This window comes from Zalophus californianus, chromosome 4 (assembly GCF_009762305.2).
Source record: "Zalophus californianus isolate mZalCal1 chromosome 4, mZalCal1.pri.v2, whole genome shotgun sequence".
Taxonomy (NCBI): domain Eukaryota; kingdom Metazoa; phylum Chordata; class Mammalia; order Carnivora; family Otariidae; genus Zalophus; species Zalophus californianus.
The window spans coordinates 144,476,638-144,501,824 of record NC_045598.1 but is presented as its reverse complement, the minus strand read 5'-3'; the positions used below and the strand labels follow the sequence as shown (position 1 = coordinate 144,501,824).

Genomic DNA, 25,187 nt, shown 5'->3' with positions numbered 1-25,187 from the left:
ATTCTGAATGACTACTCCCACATCAATTTAGTTTTTTGGTTAATAGGTAGTTATAATTCATATTTATAGCCACTTTTCAGACTAGAAAATTTAGCCCCTAAATTCTGCCCTTCTTTGTAACTATGAAATATATGCTATTTCAGGGGAAAATGTCCTTTAACCTTTGCTAACTCTGTGGGTAATATACAAAATAGGGGAGGGACACTTTTTAGTTGTTAATTTTAGTTAATAACAGAATTTTAACATTTAGAAGTCTCACTGAAAAATGGAAAATAATTTTATAATATTGAAAACTATTAAAAATGCTTTCCTTTATCAAGAAAGTCAGTTAATTATATCAGATTATATGTTAATCATTACATACTTAAATTTTTTTGTTAATAAATATGTTAAAATTTAATATGAATTCAATAATTTTAAAAATGACATCCCAAAATAATAAAAAAATATATAATTGTGTAAATTGAAGTGATTGTTACTAAAATACCATAAAATACTATAAAGTAAATACTATAAATAAAACTGTTACCTTTGCCCTTTTCCTTCTATATTGAGTGCTGTAATTTGGATCATATGATCACGGGGCCCATGGACTTTGCATTTGACCATACCACACATGAGTTGCAATGAGCTTTACCTGAAATCACTTGCTCAGTCACAAATAGACATGATATCTGACATATATTCTAAAATATATCCCTACCTGCCTTAATAAATTCATTAGTTTAATTATTTAAATTCTTCTTGGAAAAATATCTAAGCATCCTTTCAAGATGTTCTCTCTGTATGTTGGGTCCTGCCAGTGATGGAATTTTAATCTGGTTCTTGCGTTTGTGATTCACCTGAGTAAATGAATAGGAGTATCTTAATGTTATATTAAGGCATTGATAAACTTACTAGCTTTAACAACTGGAGGAAAATTTACTTCTCTAGATTTTAGTACTGGCCTGAGAGACTAAATAAAAATATATATTCTAAAAATCCTCTGTTTATATTTGTTATTAGTCATGAGAACTGCTAATGTCTCCTTTTTGTTGTTGATAACCATCTTTCAGGATACCACACTGATATATGGGTGTGGGTAGCTGAGTCAATTAATACAGGTTTTTCCAATATGGTTACATGAAATATTAGTGACAAAGATATTCTTTATTAAGGGATTTACTAAAACTTTGCATGCATGCTACTCTTATTTATACTACAGTCTGGTAAAGGCAATATCTATTGGCACAGAATTTATATTTAAATGTCTACCTTTTATTGCTTGGTAAGTCCTCTTACTCTGCAGAGACCAGCGCTCTTCCGGTTGTTCCTCCATTTGAATAATCACTAAGGGCAGGAAATTGGTTTTGTCTCCAAGATAGCAAGATAATTTGACTATGTTAGTAACACAGGGAAGGTAATTCAAGGTTAGACTTTGTTGCTGCATTTGAGGTTCTGTGGTTGCTTGTCCTCATGATAATGACACGGACGAATTCCCAGACAGTAAAAGGAATCAAGTTTTGCCTCCAAAGAAACTTGTTTCTTGATAGTTTTCCAGTGCTCTCAAATGCGTGTGTCTATCCAGTAAGCAAAAGAAGGCAAAACAAAGAAAACAAAATAAAAATAAGTTGTCTTTCCTCACAACTCTGATTCTTTACATCTTACCTGCATTTCAGTCTTGCCCCATTCCAAGGACATCAGGAACAATTTCAAGAACTCTGAGCAATTAGTAAGCATAAAATAATAATATGATTGAGCAAAAAATGTGCTGGTGGCTTTATGTGTTCTCAGTCCTCACATCAAACCTGCAAATTCAACATTTTCCCCAAATGCATACATGAGGAAATTATTCCTTAACTACCCATTATATGCCTTTGAGAGCACTGAAGAAAATATTAAGAGACAAGCAATCTCAGAAGGCAAACTTATTTCCTGTCATCCAGGAAATTTAAACATTAAACATTAAAAACAATGTTTAAAACAGGGATATATTTCAAATAACAATGTACGAGGATGAAGTCTGTGGTATAGTCTTTAAGGGGATAAGGTGTACCTTCAAATATTACTTTGTATATTTAATTTTCTATCAAATAAGATATTAAAGGTTGTAATTTAATAGAAAAGAGAAATGTTTTCTATGTCACTTCTGTCATATTTCAATTTTTTTAAAGATTTTATTTATTCATTTGACAGAGAGAGAGAGAGAGAGTGCAGCAGCAGAGGGAGAGGGAGAAGCAGACTCCCCGCTGAGCAGGGAGCCCCAATTGGGACTCGATCCCGGGACTCTGGGACCATGACCCCCGGGACCATGACCCGAGCTGAAGGCAGACGCTTAACTGACTGAGCCACCCAGGCGCCCTCATATTTGAATTTTTAAAATTTCCTTTCGTTACTCTAGATTGATAAGGTGCTAAGGCTACCCACCATGCTCTATTTATATAACACAAGGGTTTTTGTTCTATATACATAGAATAAGGTGACTTATAACAGAGTTTCCTATACCTCTATGATGATTATGGACCAGTGTTTGAATCTGATATACACTTTTTATACCTGATCGTCATTCAATGGTGACTTAAGAGTCAGTGTTTACAAAGCTCTCTGGATTTTGGCCATAGTGGTTTTCTACCGTTGATGCTGAGTGTCCTGTCCACCTTGTATTTGGTCAGTTTTACATCACCATGGTGATCAACTTAGTCTCCTCTAAGGAGCGTTAGCATCTTACGTAGGGCTATTTGGTACAGATTTCTTTTCTCTATCATACCAAAAATGATCAGACTCTCAGAATTCTGTGGTGTCAACAGCTTAAACTAAGTAGTTAGTGTAAGACAAAAACAAACTCAAGAGACTATACTCTCTCGGTGTTTAAGATTATTTAAGCAAGTATTTGTTTATCCCTGCAGTTTTTGAGTTTTGGATGTAAAGATACACTGTGGATCAAATTAATACTTCAGGTTTTGTTTTTTATATTCATGTAGAGTATGATTGTCCACAGCAGTTTTAATAAGAAATGTTATTGATGGCTTGCTGGTTTCATACTCTTAACATGACACTGATATGCTTGATTTTCCACTGTTTTGTGGAAAGATGCATTGCAAGTTTCCACTGAGAATTACTTTTGGTCAATTCTTGATGATATCAAAGATTTCTTAATTAACAAATAACAATGATACTAAGAATGGTAAACTCAAGGTGACCCATAATCTCAATGACAGTTATCAACAAAAAACAAACTTTGACCATAAAATGGTAGGTCCCTGAGATTTTCTGATATTTTTCAATTAAAAAGAATTATTCACTTCTCAATCATTTAGAAAAAATTGACTTTCATGATAAATGGCATAATATAAAAGAGACCTTGAAGAAAAATCACAATTTATTTATTTTTTCTCCTTTAAATTACAATTTATTTTTTTATTATTCCAACTCATTTGTTTGAAAGGGTAACGCATAAATCAATATATATTTTTATAACATGCTATTTTTTTCATTATCCATTTAAAATTTATATATTTTATAGTCTTTCTATTTGTATAGTTTTCTCTTTGCTGTCACCATAAACGATGTGGTTGCCAGTAGCTTAGCACCCATGAGTAACCTAGCAACAAGTCAGCTCTCTAACAAGTAAGAAATAAATGCAAACAAAGTGTTATGGGAAAAAGAGTTCAATTTCAGAATATTAGTGCATGTATACTGTTAAATATCAAGATGAAATCTTCTAATTTGGGGGAAATTGCATTACAATGTAGGTATTGAATTTTCTAGTAAATAATACATTGGCAGTAAAATCTTGTCTCCTTCATTCAGAAAACAAATGGAATCTATTTCAGACTGCAGCACTGTTGACTAGGTAACTCTGAATATATGTGTCTTCCCTGGAAGCCTATTCATTACAGATTAGATGAGAGGAGTGTCTTGGCATGTTTTCACCAAGTGGTAGATGAATTTACTAGATGGAGTTTCAAAAGTAAACCTTCCTGACAGTGAGGTATTGTTGATCTCTTAAACAGTTTTAGAATAAATGTTTTATTTTATTTTCAAAGGGTTGTGCTTAGAGTTCTAAACTTTTGGGGGCATCATTTTCTTGGAAGTACTACAAATGAATCCACCTTGTTTTTTCACACATCAAGACTTTGGTATATTTAATATTAGTCTCTTTTGGTGAAATTTAATTTATGTCATTACTGTTTGTTTTCACTGAGAAAATAGCTCTCCTCTTTTTTAGTGGTCAGGTCATAGCGAAAGTATATCAGGTATTGGGGAAAAGCTGTAGCTTCATAGGATCATCATTTGTATGATGAATAGACCCAGGTGGCGAGGGAAAGACATACTGGTGAATACCTTCCACTAAATAGCACAGCTTCTATTCTGTGTGACAGGCAGAATTACTTGGCCTTTCTAAATTTGACAGGCAGTTCACTGCACTTCAAGAAATCTTAGTGTCCCATGGAAGATTGAGGTAAGGGACAGAAGGAGGGGATATGAGCTGAACATATGACTGTGCATTTAAAATGAATGCATAGAATTGTAGAACTGGAAAGCATCTGCTTTCTGGTGAAATTTTTTTTTCCCCAAATACCCTGAGTTTTAGGTTACTTTAAAATTCTGACCTTAAATGACTGAATTGTTGCTATAATCACGATTGGGATGTGAGCTCAACTCTGACATCTTTCTCTCACTATCCACACAGGATCTCCCTTCTCTGGGGAAGAGGAGAATAAAAATCATGAGATCCTTAAAGAGAGACCCAAACATACTTAACAAGATAGTCTGATTTCATCTATATATGAGAATTTTGGTCACTTACATTATTTGGATTGAAGTACGTCACCTTAAATAAATGAAAGACTATTCTTTACATGAGAAACACTCACCTACCCTTGAAGACATCTAACCACAATTGAATAGATTAATCCATGAAATTTATACTCAAAATGTCATGACAGAATAATATGGTCTATATTGTTGATGCTACTCATGATGGCTACAGCCCTTGGTTAGTTGTTCAGGAAAGTGACATTTTAGATGTGGTATATGCACGTTAACTACCCCTTCCCGCATAGATGTCTCAATGGGGTTATTGTTGAAACGGTATCATCCCTTATTTTGGGAAGTTGAGTTCCTAAAGGGCAGGGGTCATATCTTATTTGTTAGCCAGTATTGAGCATAGTTCCTTACAAACAATAAGCTTGGAACCAATGACTAACCTTTTTCTTTTCAGTTAGTGTTTGTAGGTGTGCTAGAAAGATCCACAGCGATCACCAAAATTATATTAAACTACAGAATATATGTTAAAAAGAGATAAAACACTTAAATAATATAGGCCCTTGTAGAGGAAATAAAGTTTAAAGATACACTATGGACATAACTTAGTTACTGTAAAGTTATTGTTCAATTTTGAGGTTGATCTAAAAGGAACTGTCCTTATTGCAGGTTTGGTTACAAAAGTACGGCTACCTTCCACCAACTGACCCCAGAATGTCGGTGCTGCGCTCCGCGGAGACCATGCAGGCCGCCTTAGCTGCCATGCAGCAGTTCTACGGCATTAACATGACAGGAAAAGTGGACAGAAACACAATTGAGTAAGTAATGGCATCCGCTCTCTTTCCTCTTGTGGTCTTTGAGCCAAACTTAGTAGTCTGAAAAAGTTTAAGTGAACTCCGCCAACCACAAGTGGAGCAATTTGTCTCCTGTCCCTTTTCTTTGGAATTTAACCTGTTTCAACCCTACTCCGCTAGGATGTCCGGTTTGTCAAGTCAAATTTACTCACTTGATTTTAGCGGCACTTTTTCAAAACGGGCAGGAGAAAGAACAATGAGAGTCAGAGTAAATGTATGGTTGAAGCTATTTTAGGAAGAGCTATGTCAGCGATGTGTTGGAGCTGGCTTGTTCTGCTGCTGCGGACATGTTGGGCACATCTCTTCCCTGTTAAGTGACATGATATCAGTAGCTTCAAATTGGCCAGAGTAGAAATATTGACACTAAGGAAAATGGGAAACAATACAAATCAGGGCTCTTTTTGGGGTGGAAGGGTATTAGAGAGTCAGTTAACAGTTTATTAGCCACCTATTTGTGGTAATTTTCTACATGAGTTAAATCAAGGAGAGGTTCCTGCAAGTCTCTCTTTTCAATTTTTCATTAGCAAATGGTTTGTTTTGACTCTTTAATAATATTTGTGATTTTATGGATCGATTCATCAATCATTTGTTCATTTATTTAGTCAACCAGTAACTCATTACTGGGCATTGCATCTGTGAAAGAGGCATAAAACAGATCAGAAGACAGAGTCTCTTCTTCAGAGGAACTTCAAGTTAACTGTGTAGCTAGACATAATCACAAGTTATTTTACCACAGGTACACTGTAAATTCTGTAACATTATGAAACAGCATTATTGTTTTTGGACAGCAAAGGAGGAAGTGATTAATTCTGTCGGTGCATGGAAGAATCATCTGTGTTTATTGAGTCCTTGATACTCACAAAGTAAATCTACTTCATCATTTAATATGACCATCATACATCAACTCTCCACAGTAGGGAAGACAAGGATATATTTTTCTCTCTACACTTTCAAATAAAGAAACTAAAAGTCGAAGGCTAAGTGAAGTCCAGAGTAGTTGCAGAATCCAGACCTTTTGATGTTTAGTCAGAGAATTTTCTACTATACCATGTTGTGAACCTCAAGAAATGACACAATTATTTTTCTTTTTAAATCTTAAATACCTGAAATTACTTGACTCAGGTATATATAATTTTTACATATTAAACTAACTTACTATATAATTTAAAAATTATATTTTGCCTTCTAATACTTACAGCATGGCATTAGTTGTATGTTCCTATTTTGTCAAGACAGTACGAGTACATAATAAAAGGCTTGAAGATTAAACATCAAAGCAGTTTTAAAAAATAAATATAATTACCTCTCCTAGCATTTTTAAGAAATACGTAAATATTAACTTTGGTATACCATTTTGGAAAATAGAACCAAGAATTAATATAATGCATTTTGCAAGAATGAGAAACTTGTTATTAATATTGGGAATAGGACTTGGATATTTTGACTCTGCTGCCCTCTATTCATTGCAGTTCTCTGTTAATAGTGTCCTAAATAAATACAGCTTTAAATTAATTTTAATTACAATTATAAATTAATTTTAAAGATAGCTTGTTAAGTTAATAAGCAAACCCAACAAGTCCTATATTTTGTTGTTGTGTATAGTACAGAATTCCATTTAAATCATACTTTCAATCCCAACATTTTACAAAGTGCTCTGAACAGCTTTTATGCTCCCTAATGCAGAGCTGTTATCTTCTGATTGACTTTCTTGGACCATATGACACAGTTTTTAAAAATACAATAAATTGAGAGCTTGGAAAACAAATTCCTTTGAATCTGCTTATTACCAGATACTAAATTCAGAAAGCAGAGTTCTATAGAAGGTGGCATCTGTGTTTCCTCTCCATTTTGAGAGCTCCTGCTGGTCATTGGAAGGACTCAAGATGGATAGGTTTGATTTCCTAAGATTTCCTAAGATAGCTGGAAAAAGGTCTTTGTCAGAAGATGATGGAAGAGGAATGTGTGCAGGATTTATTTAGGCCGCTTATGTGGGAAGGGTCTGAACAGTTTTTAGTTGTTCTCTGGCAGGACAATGTCAAATGCAGAGGTGCAGAAAAAGACCCCGTGTCCTTTTCTGCCACACAGTGGCTCAGATTCCAGACCAGGAGAAATGATGGTGTCAGTGTGTAGGAGTTAAAGTGGCATTTCTGTGAATTATAGCATTGTAGAGAAAAGATCAACTGTATAGGCAACCTTTAATTTAAAACCAACCAGTGTTTTGATCTGTTTTCTTTAACCAAACTTGTTCTAATTCAGTTTTTTTTCTTTTTTCTTTCCTTTCTTCTTCTTTTTTTTTAATTGGAAATGCATCTTTATCTTTACATACATTATTATTCTTAGATGAGCCCATCAAAGCCCGGTTAAACCCTCATCATCGGCCCATCCTAGATTGCCCTGCTTCTTCTCTCCCTATGGCATCCACGTTGTCACTCAGACTAGAAACCCTGTGCCTTCACTGGCCTCCTGTCTGGTTTTTTCCACTGATGTATCCCCAGTCTTGGGGTGGTATTGTGCAGGGTACTCAGCTCAAATAGTGTCCTATTTTTGGAAGTATAATCCCATAATCATGCTACTTAAGCAATTGTCTGTGCTTTTGTAATCTCAAATGAATGTGTCGTAACAATCCATGCTGAAGTTGTACTCTATTATTTTACACAGTCAAATTATAAAGTATGAATTTTTATCTAAACCTTATCACATAAAATATGGGCTACAATTATAGACCTAAAATTACTCCTCAGTATTAAAATAATGTCTTAAGATTCATTTTCATATGCTATAAACTTTTATCTAATTGTAGGCTCTTGTCAAGATCAGTTGGGTTTTTAAATTAAATAATTATGTCCTCTTTTGTCAGACAGACATTTGATGCATTCAGTCTGTAATTCTTGGGTAATTAAAAGTAATGATGCCGTTGTGGTGATCCCTATATTATGTTGAAGAAATTAACCACTTTCCAGCAACAAATTTAGGTATTACCTTAAATGGCTTATTATATTGCTTTCATATCAGTTAGCACTGGTGTTGGAGAGACAGTAATGAATACTTATCCCCCTACCCTAAAACGAGCTCATTATCATATGTTGCAATGGTTCTTCAAAATTATGGGTTGCTTAGCTAATTTTTATAAGCAAGCTTACTTGAATTCCTTAATAAGTGAAGCAATTTATGTTATGCATGAAAAAGGATTATTTTAGCATGGAGGGAAAAAGATAGCAAGGCAATAATGAAAATGAGTCTAATGTGTTTTTACAGTATTAATGGTAGGTATTTTAAAATGTTAATTCATCTTTTATGTGTACACATTATCATGCATTGAAGCATGCTTGATGAGATATCATTTTTAAGGTGATCTTTCTTTTTTATCTCCTTCCATATATGTGTGTATACATATACACACATATACATGTATACACACATGAATATGCAAATATACACATATATTCATACATATGTAGGATGATCTGAGTATTCTACTTAATTTACTTAATTTATCTTAATTAAAATTAAGACTGAATGTGTAGCTTTTTTCAAATAATTATTATGAAACCACAGTGGTATTTGAATTCTCCTAATTTGAGAATTGAAATATTTATTTAGCTATATCAAGAACAATAAGCTTTGGGGCTTAATTTTCAAAAGGTTTCATGATTTTCAGTCGTTTGTCTAATTATCAAGTAAAGACTCTCTTTCAATCTAGGTATAAAAGATAAGTTCATCAGTAATTAAATTTCTTTTTCTTTATTTCTAATTATAGCAATGGGACTGAAACACTATAACATTATAGGATGGATCAATCCTTATTTTGGTAACTACGGAAGGGTGGTTGATAGCTAAATCAGCCTCATTCCCCTTCTGGAAGGTGAAAGGTGAAAGCTTAAATGAGAGCTGACACTAACTGAGCTTTTTCTTCACATTGCAGATCATGGAGGTTTATTACATCTATTCTCTGTGATTAGGTTTTCAAGTACACTAACTGCAGTTTCAGCTTTGTGAATAACCTGTGTCCATGCAGGTAGTTCATGATTTGATCGAAAAAAGAAACTCTGGACCAGAGTGAGCTGTCAACCTAATGTCAACATTTTGAGCCCTGAGTTAATTCACTTTTAGAAAATCTTCTTCATGACTCTTGCACTTGGCTCTATGAGTACAAACAAAACCTAAGGATTTTTAAAGTCATAAAAATTAACATTTTTAAAACTTTGTAAAATGATCACTATAAATAGTAGATATTACTCTTACCTTCCATTAGAACATGGAAAAGTCTGGAGGATAGAAACCTGTTAATTATGCAGATGAACATTTTCTTACATTACATAGATATAATTTGTGAGTTATTTTTTTTTCTTGTGGTAAAGGTAGGCATATGTACCCAGAGCCACTGTGTGGTACCACTCCAACTCCAGGGGACACCATTCCTATGTTACACATTTTATTGAAATGCTGTCTTCCTTCAGCCCCACTATTGGGGCACCAGGTGTGTAGACTCAACCTGAAGGCATCCTTTACAGTCATGCAATGAGAGGCCTGATATGTTTGACTCGAATACCCAACTCTTTAAAAAAAAAAGTTACCGAAACCAACAGACACTGTTTCATATATAGTGGCTCTAATTACTGCAAATTTGTTTAGAAGTTTGTGGCTGCTTTATTCACATAAAACAGAGGATTGTGTCTCTGGTGCTATCTGTATTATGAAAACAACAGGCTATCCCTGTTTTAAATAACAAGGGATGTTAACACATAGGTCAAGGTGATCTGAAACATGTTAATATCAGTATGTTGCTGTTGTTGCAGCTTCTACTATGAGTCCAGCCGCTTCCTGATGTTTGTAAAATAATAATTATTATAAATTAATAACCATAGCAGGTGCTATTTGCCAGGCACTGTTCTAAGTGTTTCACATGACTTAACTAATTTAATCCTCACATTAATTCAATAATATTTTCACTTCTACATTGTAGATGAGGAAACCGAGAAATAGAAAGAAACAATAGTCAGACCAATGTCCCAGGGCTGGAGAGTTGGTGGAGGTGGGGTTGGAGCCCAAGCAGTCTGGCTCTAGGATCCCTGCTCCTAACTTTTACAATGTCACTCCTGTCAAGAACACTGATTTCAGATGTTTTTCCTTTCTAAGTTCAGTTAATTTAAGGAAACCATGAATGCTCTGCCCAACTAATCTGAAAATGCCATGGGTTCTAAACAATTAAATCAATACTGAATATCAGTATTGCATTTATGCAAACAGAGGGGGTGTCGTGATTTACACCTTGAAAGTACAAAATGACTTTCTTGTAGCTCCCTCCCACCGCCAATGCCAGTCCCACGTCTTTGTTTGCTTTGGAATGTCAACTTACAATTCTTAGCAAACGAGTCAGGAATGAAGCACATGTATATGAACTGCTGTGTATTGACACACAGAAGAAGTATGTTTTAGCAATGGAACTTTCACAAAAGAAGCACTGCTTGAAAATAGCCCGCACACATGCACACACACACATTCTCTTCAACCCATGTTTCTTTCAGGTGATACAGTTGTTACTTGAGGTGAGACAATCAATCAATTCTACTTGTACATGGAGAGTTTTGCACTCTCGTGTACAAGTATATATGGGTTTTATCAAATTCATATATGAATGCAACTAATATTTGGTGTATGATAACTAGAAATAAATCCCAGGGTCAGACTCTACCTGAATAACAATATTAACATGCCAACTTTACCTTTAGTATTAGACATTTAATTCATTGATGAGTCCTGTTAAACACTAATCATTATTTTTATCCACCAAGAACTTTAAAAACTGTAGTAGAAAGAACCTGACTCCTTATGAAATTAAAGAATGATTTAAATGTTTCGAGTCACATAAAAGGCCCAAAGGCCAATTTAGCTCAGATACCATGTGTCATACATATTTAGTGGCATGATGTGCTCCTGTCATATTTTGGGGATTTTGCATAATTTGATAAATAATTCCTGCTAATATATCTATGCCAGAATATTTGGATACAAATATTGGTGAAGTTAACATAGAGTGTTCTCAACTCGACCAACCCTTATTAAGAGTTTTTTGCATTAAATTACTAATCGATATTAGATTATTCCTGTACTTATGTGTATTTCTTACACTTAAGTCATCTGCTTTATGATTTAGTTTTACATAAAAATGTCTACAGGGTTGTCCATGCAATAAGCATTTGCTCAAGGCACACACCTGTGAAGAGTTACAAAGTCTTCAAGAAACATGGACAGTAAGGGGGATCAGCATGTACAAAAGAGACATGCAGACTCAATTCATTTGCTTCATTTTCTTATTGAAGACTTCACTGGGTATACCCCATTATTCCTGGCTTTCTGCCCTGACTCAGGCCAGTGGAAGACAGAGATACAAATTGGAACACATAGTATAATCCATGCCATGTTGGAATGGTAAACTGTATCTCTATGAGTTGAATAATGAAGGATGTTTAGGATTCTCAGTGTGAAAAAAGAGGAAGTTATGCCAGACAGAGGTCACTGCATACAAAGGCAGAAAGAGGTTTAGTTCTGTAGGAACCTGAGTGGATCTTAGAAAGTAGAGGGGGGTGGCAGGGGATCCTCCTTAAGTAAGCCTGAGTCAGATTCTTTCTATATAAGTATTTTCATGCCCAGAATATATAGAGAACACATCTGTGTTCTGGAAAGATTTGTCTTTAGGAATGAGAAGGACAGCATTAGTGAGAGAGAGAGAAGAGGAATTTTGGAGGCAAAAAAGACTGCATCCTGCTTGATTAGATGTGAGGAGAGAGCAGTGGAGAATATTATCTGGGTATCTAACTTAGGCATTAGAAGGATGTTAAGACTTTTTTGGCTGAAATAAACATCAGAGGAATTGTTACAAATCTGGGTAGGAAAATCAAAATTTTTTACATGTAAATTAGAAATAATGACAGGGTATCTTCACAGAGGTATGACAGCATTTAAGCCATTATATAGTAATTTTTTTTAATCATGCATGTCTTGCCTATAGACTGTGAACTCAAAAAGGGCTTCTTGCCTTGTTTATCTTTCTAGTCACACTTTTTTGTTATATCTCTTAACATGTTATAAAAGCTGAAAAATATTACAAGATGAATGAATAAGGATTTAGTGAGTAAATAAACAAAGAAGTTGGAACATAAGAAAAAACACATATTTAATGGGCAAAGCCTAAGAAATACATAAAGAATTCAGTAGAGATATCTTTCAGCACAAGAATCTAATACTCATCCATATAAACCCTATCCTTTGGAAGATGCAGTGCTTCACTGGAAAAATTTTTACTAGATCCAACATATGCATGACTTAAAATGGAAATTTATATTAATAAATTTAATTTCCTTTTCAATTGCTACCTTCCTCTTTTAATTTTATTGATTATTAAAATAATTTTAGACAATATGTCCTCATTAGCAATACATTTTATCCTGATAATAGGTAATTCCATTTTGTCAAATTTCATCCCACTATCCATTTCCAAATTATTTCTCTTCCCAGAATGCTAACTTAAATATTTTTCTTAGCAAAATGTAAGTGTAACCACTTCCCACACTTAGTAAATTTATTCATCTTTAATAATTATATATTATTTATTCTCTTAGTGCTTTTAGTGAAATAAATAAGCATAAAAACCTGCCTTAGGAATATTACAGTTTTTGCTGAGAATATAATTAATGAAATACCCATATGTAAAAGCCACTTAAATCATAATAACCTCTCCAATGCTTAATATTTGCTAGTTAAATCTGTATCTGTATCTTACAGTATGTAATAACAATTAATGATTTTTCATTTAAAAAATACAAAGTGTCCCTATCCACTTAATCATTGAATATCTCTTATATTCCAGGGGTTGTACAAGGTATATAGTCTATATATATATATATATATATATATACACCTTGTATATAGTATACAGATATATAGATCTTAGTATATAGATCCCCTGCCCTTGAGTGTTTACAGTCTAGTGAAATATCTCTCAAATGAAGTGGTTGAGGAATGCCCTTGAAGTATTAGTTAAAAATAGGAGAGCTCCATTCTCAACTCTACAGAATTCAATTCCGTAGGACCATATAGCCTCCTAGGAGTTGGGAGACTTTAATAAAGGGAAAGCGATTTTTTTGAAGTAACTCCACAATGCATTATAAATAGGATGGAATTTTTTAAGTTTGATAACCTCAGTGTCTACATTGTCTGTCTACGGGCAGAATAAAAAAGGAGAAATTTTTTTTTCAATACTTATGGTAAAAGTGTCATCTTTCTTAAAAAGCAAAAGTCATGATTTCATTGTTGTATGAAGTTATTATTGTTTATAAGAGCTCATTAGCTGATTTATCCATGTAACATGTAAACTATTTCTTTCATTTTCACAAAATGGACATCTTTAGATAGTCATCTCTATAGTCAATTATTTTCCATTTAAAGAGTATAGAAATTTTCAAGTATCTGATGAAATACAGCAAAAATTGATTCTTTTCTCATTTCTACTTTCTGAAGCATATAGCACCATGAAGATTTTGCACTAGCTTTGTAATTGTTAAATTAAATGTGCTAATGAATGATAAAGCCATTTTATGAGTCACCAAAGAAGCACTACTCAAAATCATGAAAATCTTTCTTCTTAGATAAGAAGCAAGACTACATCGAAAACAGGACATTTGACCAATGAGACTGTAGAAAAGAAGTTCCATGACTGTATTTGTATAAGTATTAAAAATTAATCAAAAAACAGCATGTCATTTTCCTAATATAATTATATTAAACCTTATTTGTACGATGCTAACACCTCATATCCAGGAAAAAAATTAAGCATTGAATTTGGTTATTAATTACTGATTTAAAAAAATGGTTCTTACTTATAAATTGGAGTAATGATCAAAGTGAAAAGAAGAAAAAAGTGGAGAAAGGCAAATGTTATTTAAATAATTTACTTCTATATAAGCTAGAAGAGAGAATAGAAAATACCCTCTCAAATCCTGAAATTTAAGGTCATGTAACAGATTTTAAAAATTGTTGAATGTTAAACCTGGAGGAGACCTTAGTGAAAATTTATTTTTAAAAGTCTCTTTTTATGGATGAGACTAGGAATTAGTGACTTGCCCTAGGTCACAAATCTTGTTAAAAACAGATTCTAGTTAGAAGCATAAGAGGACCTCAGTCTACAGTAAGCTCAAAATGAATTAGAGAAAGAAAAAAATATCTAAAAGAGCTGAGTTGGAAACCACTGATTCTTGATCATTCAGGGACAAAATATGCTTTCTACTTAGATTTAAATTGTAAGGAAATTGACAACTTTCTTCTTTATGTTTTCCCATTTTCATAATCACTGTCATAGATTACCTTCTCAATTGATTTCCTTTTGAAATTCATGATTAGGGTTGTTGGTAAATAACTGGAAAATACTGCTTTTTGCAGCTGGATGAAGAAGCCTCGATGTGGTGTACCTGACCAGACAAGAGGTAGCTCCAAATTTAATGTTCGTCGAAAGCGATATGCATTAACAGGACAGAAGTGGCAACACAAACACATCACTTACAGGTATAAGAACTGATGATGAATTGCTGTTTTCTCCATTTTTCACCACTATTTATTTTGACATTTTGTTTGACATCTTATGCACATTGACTACATGGTAACATATAGTTACACAATATATATAATGTTAATGTAGGGAACTGAGAACTGCCATTTAGAAGAGAATAAATTGCCTATTTGGAGGCCTTTTAAATATTTCTTAAATACTTGGTCTCATTTGTAAACTGTATCTTCAAGCTTCTTGAAAGAATACCAAATCCTGAGGGACTCTGAGATGAGTATTGTAACACGTTACATTCTTTATTTTTTTTTAAGATTTTATTTATTTACTTGAGAGAGTGTGAGAGAGAGCGTGAGAGAGAGAGAGAGCACATGCAGGGGGCAGGGGCAGAGGGAGAAGCAGGCTCCTTGCTGAGCAGGGAGCCCGATGTAGGACCCGAACCCAGGACCCTGAGATCAAACACTTAGCCAAATGAGCCACCCAGGTGCCCCATTACATTCTTTAATTAGGATTCATAATCTAAAAGTAATCAAATAATAAAGTTTATAAATAATTGTCATCTAAACAAAATGTCTTTGGATCTACTATTTATTTTTAGTATCAACTCAAGTCATTTTACTTTCTATCTTATTGGCAACAATGCAGATGGATCATTGTTTCTTATTTTGTCTTCAGTGAAGGATGCCAAAGGGATGCCAGTGTCTTCCAAACTGGAGGGACGTTTGCTGCTATTGGAGATGTTCCTATTTATTCATTAATTCATTGAACAACTGTGTATTGAGTCTCAGTTTGAACAAAAACAGTTCTAGGCACTGGGGATATAGAAATATGTAAAACATGGAGATTCTGTTTGTCCTCTTGGAATTTACAGTTATGTGATTAAGTTGAAGAATCATATAAATGTGATGACTGTTATGAAAGGGGAGGAACAAGATGCAAGAGGAATGTAAAACAGGGCCATCCAACCCACTCTAGAAAACCAGGGAAAGGCTTCCTGAAGAAATGACCTTTCAGCCAACACTCACAGAAAGAGAAGCATGTGTTAGACCAAAGGGCAAGGGAAGAGGCAGGGCACGTCAGGGGAAGGGTAAGATGTCAGGAATACATGAATAAAAGACATTTATAATTCTCATTCTTTATATAAATAACCCTTCACATATGCTTAAAGATAAAATTTAAAACTCGGTATATAGATTTTCTACCAGTATATCTGGTTTGTGCCATTTGAACTTATTTTAGTTATTTTGAGAACACTTTTCCTTTTTTTTTTTATAAAGATTTTATTTATTTATTTGACAGAGAGAGACACAGCGAGAGAAGGAACACAAGCAGGGGGAGTGGGAGAGGGAGAAGCATGCTCCCCGCCGAGCAGGGAGCCCCAACACAAGGCTCCATCCCGGGACCCTGGGAGCATGACCTGAGCCGAAGGCAGACGCTTAATGACTGAGCCACCCAGGCACCCTTTGAGAACACTTTTCAGTGTTGTTTTATATTCTTAAGCTAATCCTCCCAGATAGCATGCTCCTAGATTTTTTATGCAACTCATTTCAGTTACTTCTGCAGATAAGAAAAATCAAAGAGGAAGCAGTCTTAAGCCAAGCCCATGTAGTAAATGTGAAGTGTTGGAAAAATGCCTTAAGAAACAACAACAAAATACCTGCTACCTCTAAGTCTGTTCTACAACATTGCACAGCTACTTATAGTTGTAAGGAAATAAAAGATATAAGGACTTGTAAAGAAAGAACACTATCATTAGTAAGTTTATATCATTTTCTATATAGAAAACACAGAATAAACTCTAGATAATTTTCAGAAATAATAAAAGAATATGGCCAACTTTTTAAAAAAATAATACATTTCATGTTTTACTTTTAGGTAATACAATTTTAGGTTTAAAGAAAAGTTGAGCAGATAATACAAGTAGTTCCCATATATTACACCCCCCCACCACATATACACACTCATAGTTTCTCCTATTAAGATCTTGCATTAGTGTGATCCGTTTGTCAAAATTGCTGAGCCACTGTTGCTATATTATTCCTAACTAAAGTCCATAATGACAGTAGGGTTCATAGTTCTCCTAGTCTGTGGTTTGTCTTCTACAGAGCAGAAGTTTTAATTTTAATAAAGTCCAACTTATCAATTATTTTCTTCCTTTATTGTGCTTTTGGTGTTATATCAAAAAAATCATTTCCAAATCTGAGGTCACTTAGTTTTTCTTCTATGTCAACTTATATCACCTGAAAAAAAGGAGTATTTTTTCCTTCCCAATGTGTTTATCTTTTATTTTCTTTTCTTGTCTTATTACATAAGGGAGAGCTGTCAGTAAAATGTTGAATAGGAGTGTTGAAGGCAAACATGATTGCCTTTTTCTCAATCTTTAGGTGAAAAGCATCTAGTTCCTCACCATTAAGTATGATGTAGGCTGTAGGCTTCTTTCTAGATGTTTATCAAGTTGAGGAAGCTCACCCTATTCCAAGTTTGCTGAAAGTTTTTATTAAAAATAAGTGCTGGATTTTATGAAATGCTTTTTCTGTACCTATTCATATGATCATATGATCACATGATTTTTCTTCTTTAGCCTTTTAATGTGATTGATTACATTAATTGATTTTCAGTTGAACCAGCCTCTCATGCCTAGGGTAAATCCTACTTTGTCATGGTGAATCATTTTTTTTTACACATTGTTGGATTTGATTTGCTAATTTTTTGTTCAGGATTTTTACATGTATGTTCATGAGTGATATTGATATGTGGTTTTTCTTTCTTTTAAAGTTTTATCTGGGTTAGGTAGGAGAGTAATGCTAACCTCATGGAATGGGTTAGAAAGTGTTCCCTTTACTTCAGTTTTCTGGAGGAGATTGTAGAGAATTGGTATGATTTCTGACTAAAATGTTTAGTAAACCCAATGCAACTATTTGGGCCTGGTTCTTTTTTCTTTGACAGTTACTAATTTTTAATTAAATCTATTTAATAGATACAGTCCTGTTCAGATTATCTATTTCTCTTTGTGTAAGTTTTTATAGATTGTGTTTTTTCAAACGAGTTGGTCCATTAAATCTGTATTAGTCTGCTCAGGCTGCCATCACAAAATATCACAGCCTGGGTAACTTAAACAACAGAAATTTAATTTTCCCAGTTCCAGAGGCTAGAAGTCCAGATTAACATGCTGTCAAGGTTGGTTTTGGTGAGATTTCTCCTTCTGGCTTGTAGATGGCCACCTTCTCATTGTGTCCTTTCTGCTGTGCATGTGTGGAGAGAAAGATTTCTGCTGGGTTTTTGTTTTTTTTTTTTCTCTTCTTATAAGAAGTCATACCAAATTAGGACCCCGCCCTTATGACTTCATTTAACCTTATTTACTTTCCTTAAAGGCTCTATTTCCAAATATAGTTAAATTGGGGGCTGGGGTTTCAATTTATTTATGCCAGAGAAAACCTTATAGGTCATTGGGGAAAAGGAAGGCCTCTTTTACTTACTAAGTTCTTCTGTAATAATTAGTTATCCATATAGAAAACAATTAAATTAGGTTCTTACCCCATAACATATAAACAATTAGTAAATATTAATTAGATTAATGTGTATATTCAACTTTAGAAGTACAAAACACACAGCTCTGCATGTTGATATTTATTGTTTTCGTTTCAGATAGTGTATTTTTTCTGGCCTGATTTCCAGACTTAACGGTGTACCCTGTTTAGTGTCTCTGCGTACTTAGGTACTGACTACACCATTCATTTAAGAAAGAAAGAAAGAAAGAAAGAAAGAAAGAAAGAAAGAAAGAAAGAAAGAAAGAAAGAAAGAAAGAAACTGTTAAGAGCCATTATGTTCAGAACTAATCATAATTCCATTGAAGCTGTGTCCCTATACTGACAATTGTCTCAGCCCAGTTTTGAATACTCAAATAATTAGGTGTCTATCCCTGTAAGCTTCCTGGTTATTGATAAACACATAATGTGGTTAAGAGTCCTATTTTGGAGCAAGAAAGATCTGGATTTGAATCCTGGCTCTGATACTTGCTACCTGTAAGACCAGGATCAAGTTACTTAATCATTTTCCCTGTGTGAAAAGTGAGTACTGTAACACTACCTACCTCATAAAGCTTAGGAGGTAATTAAGTCAGGTCATGGTGGGGGGGAACCCCCCAGAAACAAACAAAATAGCTCAACACAGTGCTTGAAACATAGTGCTTAGTAAATGCCAACTATCATTTTAACTTGTTTTAATTTATGAGACAATTAACAGAAATTGTTGAGAGTATTCTAACAGAATTATACAAAGTTGAGGGTGAGAGCTAAGGATATTAAATTTTAAAGTTAGTGTATGTAAAAGTGTTAAAAACTTGCCCTGTGTAAAATAAGTACTGTATAAGCCTTTGCTGCTACTTTTATTACTATATTTAGAAAAACAAAAACAAAATATTACATTTCAGCTAAAAAAAAATTACTTGTTAAAAGGATAGCAGAAATGTGCCATTACAGAATGAAGCCATGAGTCGGAGTGGGGGTGGTGAAATCTAGGTTTTATTTGATGGCAAACTCATTGTGAGCCAATGGTACAGTGTGGCTAAATAAGAACTAAAATGAACAGCTTAGATTGATAGAAAGCAGAGTGTCCAAAGCAGTGATGATGGCAATTTTTTCCTCTTTGCTTTGTTGGCCAGGCTTTACCTGATGTATCCTTTTCTCTTTGGTCTACCACATTTCCAGCAGCTTCTTGGCAAATTAAAGTGCACCTCTAAAAAAGAAATCAAAATGCTGAGAGATCTTACAAACAGTCTGCATGAGAAAGGGCTCAAGATTAGAGCCAAGGATTCTCAATATGATGGAAAAAATATTTAAGGGAGAAATTTTCAGTTATTCTCAAATAAAAGGCTTTCAGAAGAACCTAATATTTTGAGCTATTGGAAAATTAAATCATTCATCCTACAAGTCTTCATTGTTGGACGCATATAAACCAAGCAATTTATTACTTGTCAAGGAAATTAGAGACCATTTGTGGAATGGTTGGAAAGTTAGATTATATAATTTTAAAATCTCTTCCTATCTTTAAAATGTGGAGTTGGAAGGAACCTTGCACAATGACTCCATTTAGAGGGAATGTCCAGGCTCCCATGCTTTCCACTTTAATGACCTCGGTGCTTGATGCCTAGGAATGGGAACTTCTGAGGTTGTACCAGAAGAATCATTTAAGTAGTTAGGGGTATATAACTTTGGCTGATACATAATTGACATGCTGGTAATAATTATAGTATAAATACGGGTGGCCATTCATCTCTTAATTGAATCTTTATGATCAATTTTTCTTTTGGCAAATTTTGCTTCTTGGGTAATTAGATGTTGTACATTCAATAAATGGTTATTGAACAGCATTATGTGACAGCACTGGCAATAGATGAGTTAAGCAAGGCCCCCACTCTCATAGAAAATATAGTCGAATGTGGGAGACAGGTGTGTTTAAGTGAATAATTGCAGAATAGTATACTGTATTGTTACTTCGGACCTTACAGGAACTTCATTACATCAGAGACCATATCCATTTTATGTTCCCTAGAACCTAGTAGAGTGCTGCTGTGTGTTATGCCCTAATTAAATAGCTGTTGAATAAATTAATGAATTCTTTGTAGGCTTTGGTTAAGCTTTATGCAAAATAATAGGAATGTAATGAGTAAGCTCATTTTTTAGCAAATATATCTTTATTTCCCGTTTATTAAATATTGTGTAAAATAAGCTTAGCCTAAAATCTTTTTCTTTATAAAATCTAAATTCCAAAATAATATGTAATAAGTGTCCCATGGAATATGTACTTAAACTGCCTGATGCATCTGTTTTTAAACTGGGTTATATTAACAAGTATTCATAATATATTAATTAATGTGATAATAGTATGTTATGTTACATTAATTGGTATTGATTTTCCTAGTAAATTCTCCTTTAACTAACCTTGATTTTAAATGAATGTTTGTGTGACTCCTGAGGATACATACCAGAAGTTATTATTTTTACTTTCATAACATATGCAGAGTTGGGATGTTTGGGTGGCTCGATTGGTTAAACGTCTGCCTTCAGCTCAGGTCATGTCCCAGGATCCTGGGATCAAGTTTCGCATCAGGCTCCTTGCTCGACTGGGAGCCTTCTTCTCCCTCTGCCTGCCACTCCCCCTGCTTGTGCTCTCTCTCTCTCTCTCTCTCTCTCTGACAAATAAATAAATAAAAATCTTAAAAAACGTAATATATGCAGAGAAAAGAAACCTAGAAGTTGCTAAAGAATAATCAGTTCCTCCCCAGAAGCTTTTCTTACTCTCTAAAACCAGTTACGTCACTGAATTTGATGATCCTGTTGACTTCACAGAGAATTCAGGTTGTGTGTCCAGAGGATACACGGCAGGTAGTAAAACAGACACTCTATAAATAAAACCCAAAATACTATGTACTTTAGTCTACCTTACCTGGAAAACTAGCATCTTGTGAAATCGTGAAATATTTAATATAAGCTTTTCTAGAGAAAGAGACTCCATATTCAATTTCAATTCTCTGACCATTTCTTGTACAGAAAAAAAAAAGTAAAGCCACATCAACCATACAAACATAATATGAATGAAAATATATTAGTCTATTTAGTTCTCTCTTGATAGAATATTATAATACATTCTGGATATGGATCTGAAAATAACTATATATTTTATTATTTTTCCTCTATTATACTCTTAGCAATTGTCTACTTTCCCAGTTACAATAAATTCCATTTAGTTGCCATTTTTCACAAAATGTTAGTATGCTTTTCTGGACAACTAATTTTTGTCTGTTGAATTTAGTATTTATCCTTGACCATACCAAAATAATTTTGACACAAGTATATATACAACTTCTGGATCTTAGCTAGATGCTGAAGTATTAGGTTTGTTTGTTTTTTTACTTCCTTTAAAATTAAAGATAAAACATTACACTCACTTTGAAAAAGATTTATCACTCTGTCAAAATTTAAAGAGCAAATAATCATTATTAATATATAGAGTAGTTATTAAATAAATTACTATGGATCCAGTGATGTTAAAACTAGAGAATCCTGACTTTACACAGTAATACTAGGCACTGGGTAATATTTACTATGTCACTCGAGTAACTTATTAGAGTTTACTTCATTTGAAAGGACAAAACCTATTGCAATGGCCTTGTTTCACATTTACTGTAATATTGTTCAAATGAACAAATGTTTGATATTTTTACATTTTACATTCATCCATTTTACAGAACTAATGAAGCAAAATAATTCCTCCAGTGTCATCAATAAAGAAAACACATACATATTTCAGTAGAGTTTTGTTAATAAAGGTCTCATTCCCTCAGAATTTCCTGTTTCTCTGAATGCCAAATTCTTACGCTTTTAAAAATTATCTTAGAAGTAGTGTAGTAAACTTAACATCTCACTTATCATTGTGAGATTTATATGTTTTCACTGAGAATAAAAAAGGCAGAGTATAAGCTTCTTTTAACCTTTAATACACAATACAAATGCCAAAATATTTAGTTTTTTTTCTTACTTTCATATTAGAGATAAAATGCTCTAACTTTGGAAAAGATTTATTACTCTCTGAAAAAGTTAAAGAGGAAATACTCCATGATTAATATGTGGAATTGTTATTAAATGAATTGGTATGGATTCAGTGCAGTTAAAGCTAGGGAATCCTGACTTTACACAGTTATCTTGTAAGTCAATTGACATACCTCACTACCAATTGTTCCAATGAATAAAGAGGTAAAAAAAAAATTTTCCACTTGATCAGCTTTATTATGTAGGGTTGTGTAAGGCATGGTCATTAATGAATTAATGGTAACATTTATTAATTTTTTTAGGTAAAAGTTTCAAAATTTAGCAACATGGAGGTTTAAAAGAATCAGTGAAATGGCATAATGGAAAAACCTGATAAAGTCTTCAAAAAATGAAATAAATTGTCTTATTAGAATGAAAAGTATGCTCACTCTAAGTACTCTGTCTACAGAAAAGCAAAGTAAAAACATTTTTTTTAAAGATTTTATTTATCTGTTTGACAGAGAGAGACACAGGGAGAGAGGGAGCACAAGCAGGGGGAGTGGGAGAGGGAGAAGCAGGGTTCCTGCCGAGCAGGGAGCCCGATGTGGGGCTCGATGCCAGGACCCTGGGATCATGACCTGAGCTGAAGGCAGACGCTTCACTGACTGAGCCACCCAGGCGCCCCAAAACATTTTAAAATTAAATTAGTTCTGTTAAGTTTTTGAAACATAACCTTCATTTTATTCATTTTATAGCATTTTTTGTTTTGCAAATATATATATTAATAACTTTGTGCATCATGTATTAGAACTACTAACAGTCCTATTATTCTTTATATCACATATCTCCGTTGCCCTTATTATTTCAATTATTAGTAAATACAAAATACATCTTAATGGCATAAAAATTCCTAAATGTCTTTGTACTTCATTCAGAACACTAACTTGGAAGTACACTTGTGTGTCTTTTAAAGATTTATTTGTTTATTTGAGAGAGAGAGAGAGAGAGAGAGGGCACGTGAGAGAGCACGGTGGGGAGGAGCAGAAAGAGATGAAGAGAAAGTCTTAAGCAGACTCTGTACTGGGTGAGGAGCCCCAGGTGGGGCTTGATCTCATGACCCTGAGATCAGGACCCTGAGACTATGACCTGAGCTGAAAAGGGTTGGAAGTTTAACCGACTGCGCCACCCAGGCACCCATTATGTGTCTTGTATTTACTAATGACATTACAAATGTTGTGGTTAAGTATATTTTGGAAGTTAATCGAGCTTGGCTTTGAAAAACACGGTGATGTATTTACAAATCCAAATGATACTCTACATTTTTTTTAAGATTTTATTTATTTGAGAGAGAAAATGAGAGCAGGGGGCAGGGGGGGAGCAGAGGGAGGAGCTGAAGGAGAGGGACAAGCAGACTCTGTGCTGAGCATGGAGCTGGACATGGGGCTTGATCGCACGACCCTGAGAGCATGACCTGAGCCGAAATCAAGAGTCTGACGCTTAACCAACTGAGCCACCCAGGCGCCCCCACATTTATTATTCTTCATTATGTTGCTTCATTTTTCTCAGAACCATTATATACTTATATACATATCATACTAATGATTTTTTCTTTTGTATGATTATCTTTTATTTCAAAACAAAATAAATTCTTCATTACACATTGAATACAACACCAATTCCCATTAACAATACCCTCAGAATATATAATGAAATGGTCTAATTCTTCATATCTCCATGACTACCACTCTGGGACATGTCTCTGTCTTCTCTTGCTTGGGCTTCCAAAATGTTCCTTTGCTTCCATGCTTGTCTTCTTATTCATTTTTCATCAGAAACAGTGATCTTTGTAAGTAAAGATCTTTGTAGAATAATACCAAAATACTTCTCTGCTTAAAACTCCCTAGTGGTTTCCTTTCACAGAGTATAACTTGCTTCCTGCCTGTTCTCTTTAATCTCAAACCACTGTCCTGAGTGTTCATTTTACACCATTTCCCTGAGCACTCCCATTCTTTGAACTGGCCAAATGTGTGTGAGCTCCTCACTGTTCCTTCTGGCTAGAAACTCGTGCTAGCTAAGCATGTGTGGCTCCTTTTGTCATTGAAATCCCATTTATCATCTACTCACCTTACCTCCTCACCCTTCACTTGTTGCCATCTGTAATTATCTTTTTGATGTTGTTGGGTTTTTGTGTGTGTATCTCTTATCACTAAAATATATAAGTTTTACAAGAGCAGAGTCTTATTCACAGCTCTATCTCTTATGCACCTAGAGCAGTAGCCCTTATGTAGTACGTTCTTTCAAATAATGTGTCATAAAAATACTTCCCTACAAATGAGGGTCTTCCTGTAGGGTGGGAGTAAAATAGAAGACTCCTAGGAAAATTAATTTAGATGAAATTCAAAGTTACAACATTAATCTGAATGCTCTTCAGCCATCAGACAGGAAATTTAGAGATTAACAAGCCAGACAGAAGCATCACCGGATGTCTCAATATAGAAATTTACC

The 25,187-nt window shown here is 34.1% G+C and overlaps 1 protein-coding gene across 2 annotated transcripts in view; it reads left to right on the top strand.

Moving 5' to 3' along the window:
* The window catches only part of MMP16 (matrix metallopeptidase 16), a 279,717-nt gene that overhangs the window by 132,644 nt on the left and 121,886 nt on the right, over window positions 1-25,187 (top strand). For both annotated transcript variants that reach the window (XM_027577350.2, XM_027577340.2), the window contains exons 2-3: window positions 5,416-5,564; window positions 15,036-15,158. In XM_027577350.2, coding sequence (XP_027433151.1) covers window positions 5,416-5,564; window positions 15,036-15,158 — 272 coding nt within the window. The remainder of the gene's footprint in view (window positions 1-5,415; window positions 5,565-15,035; window positions 15,159-25,187) is intronic.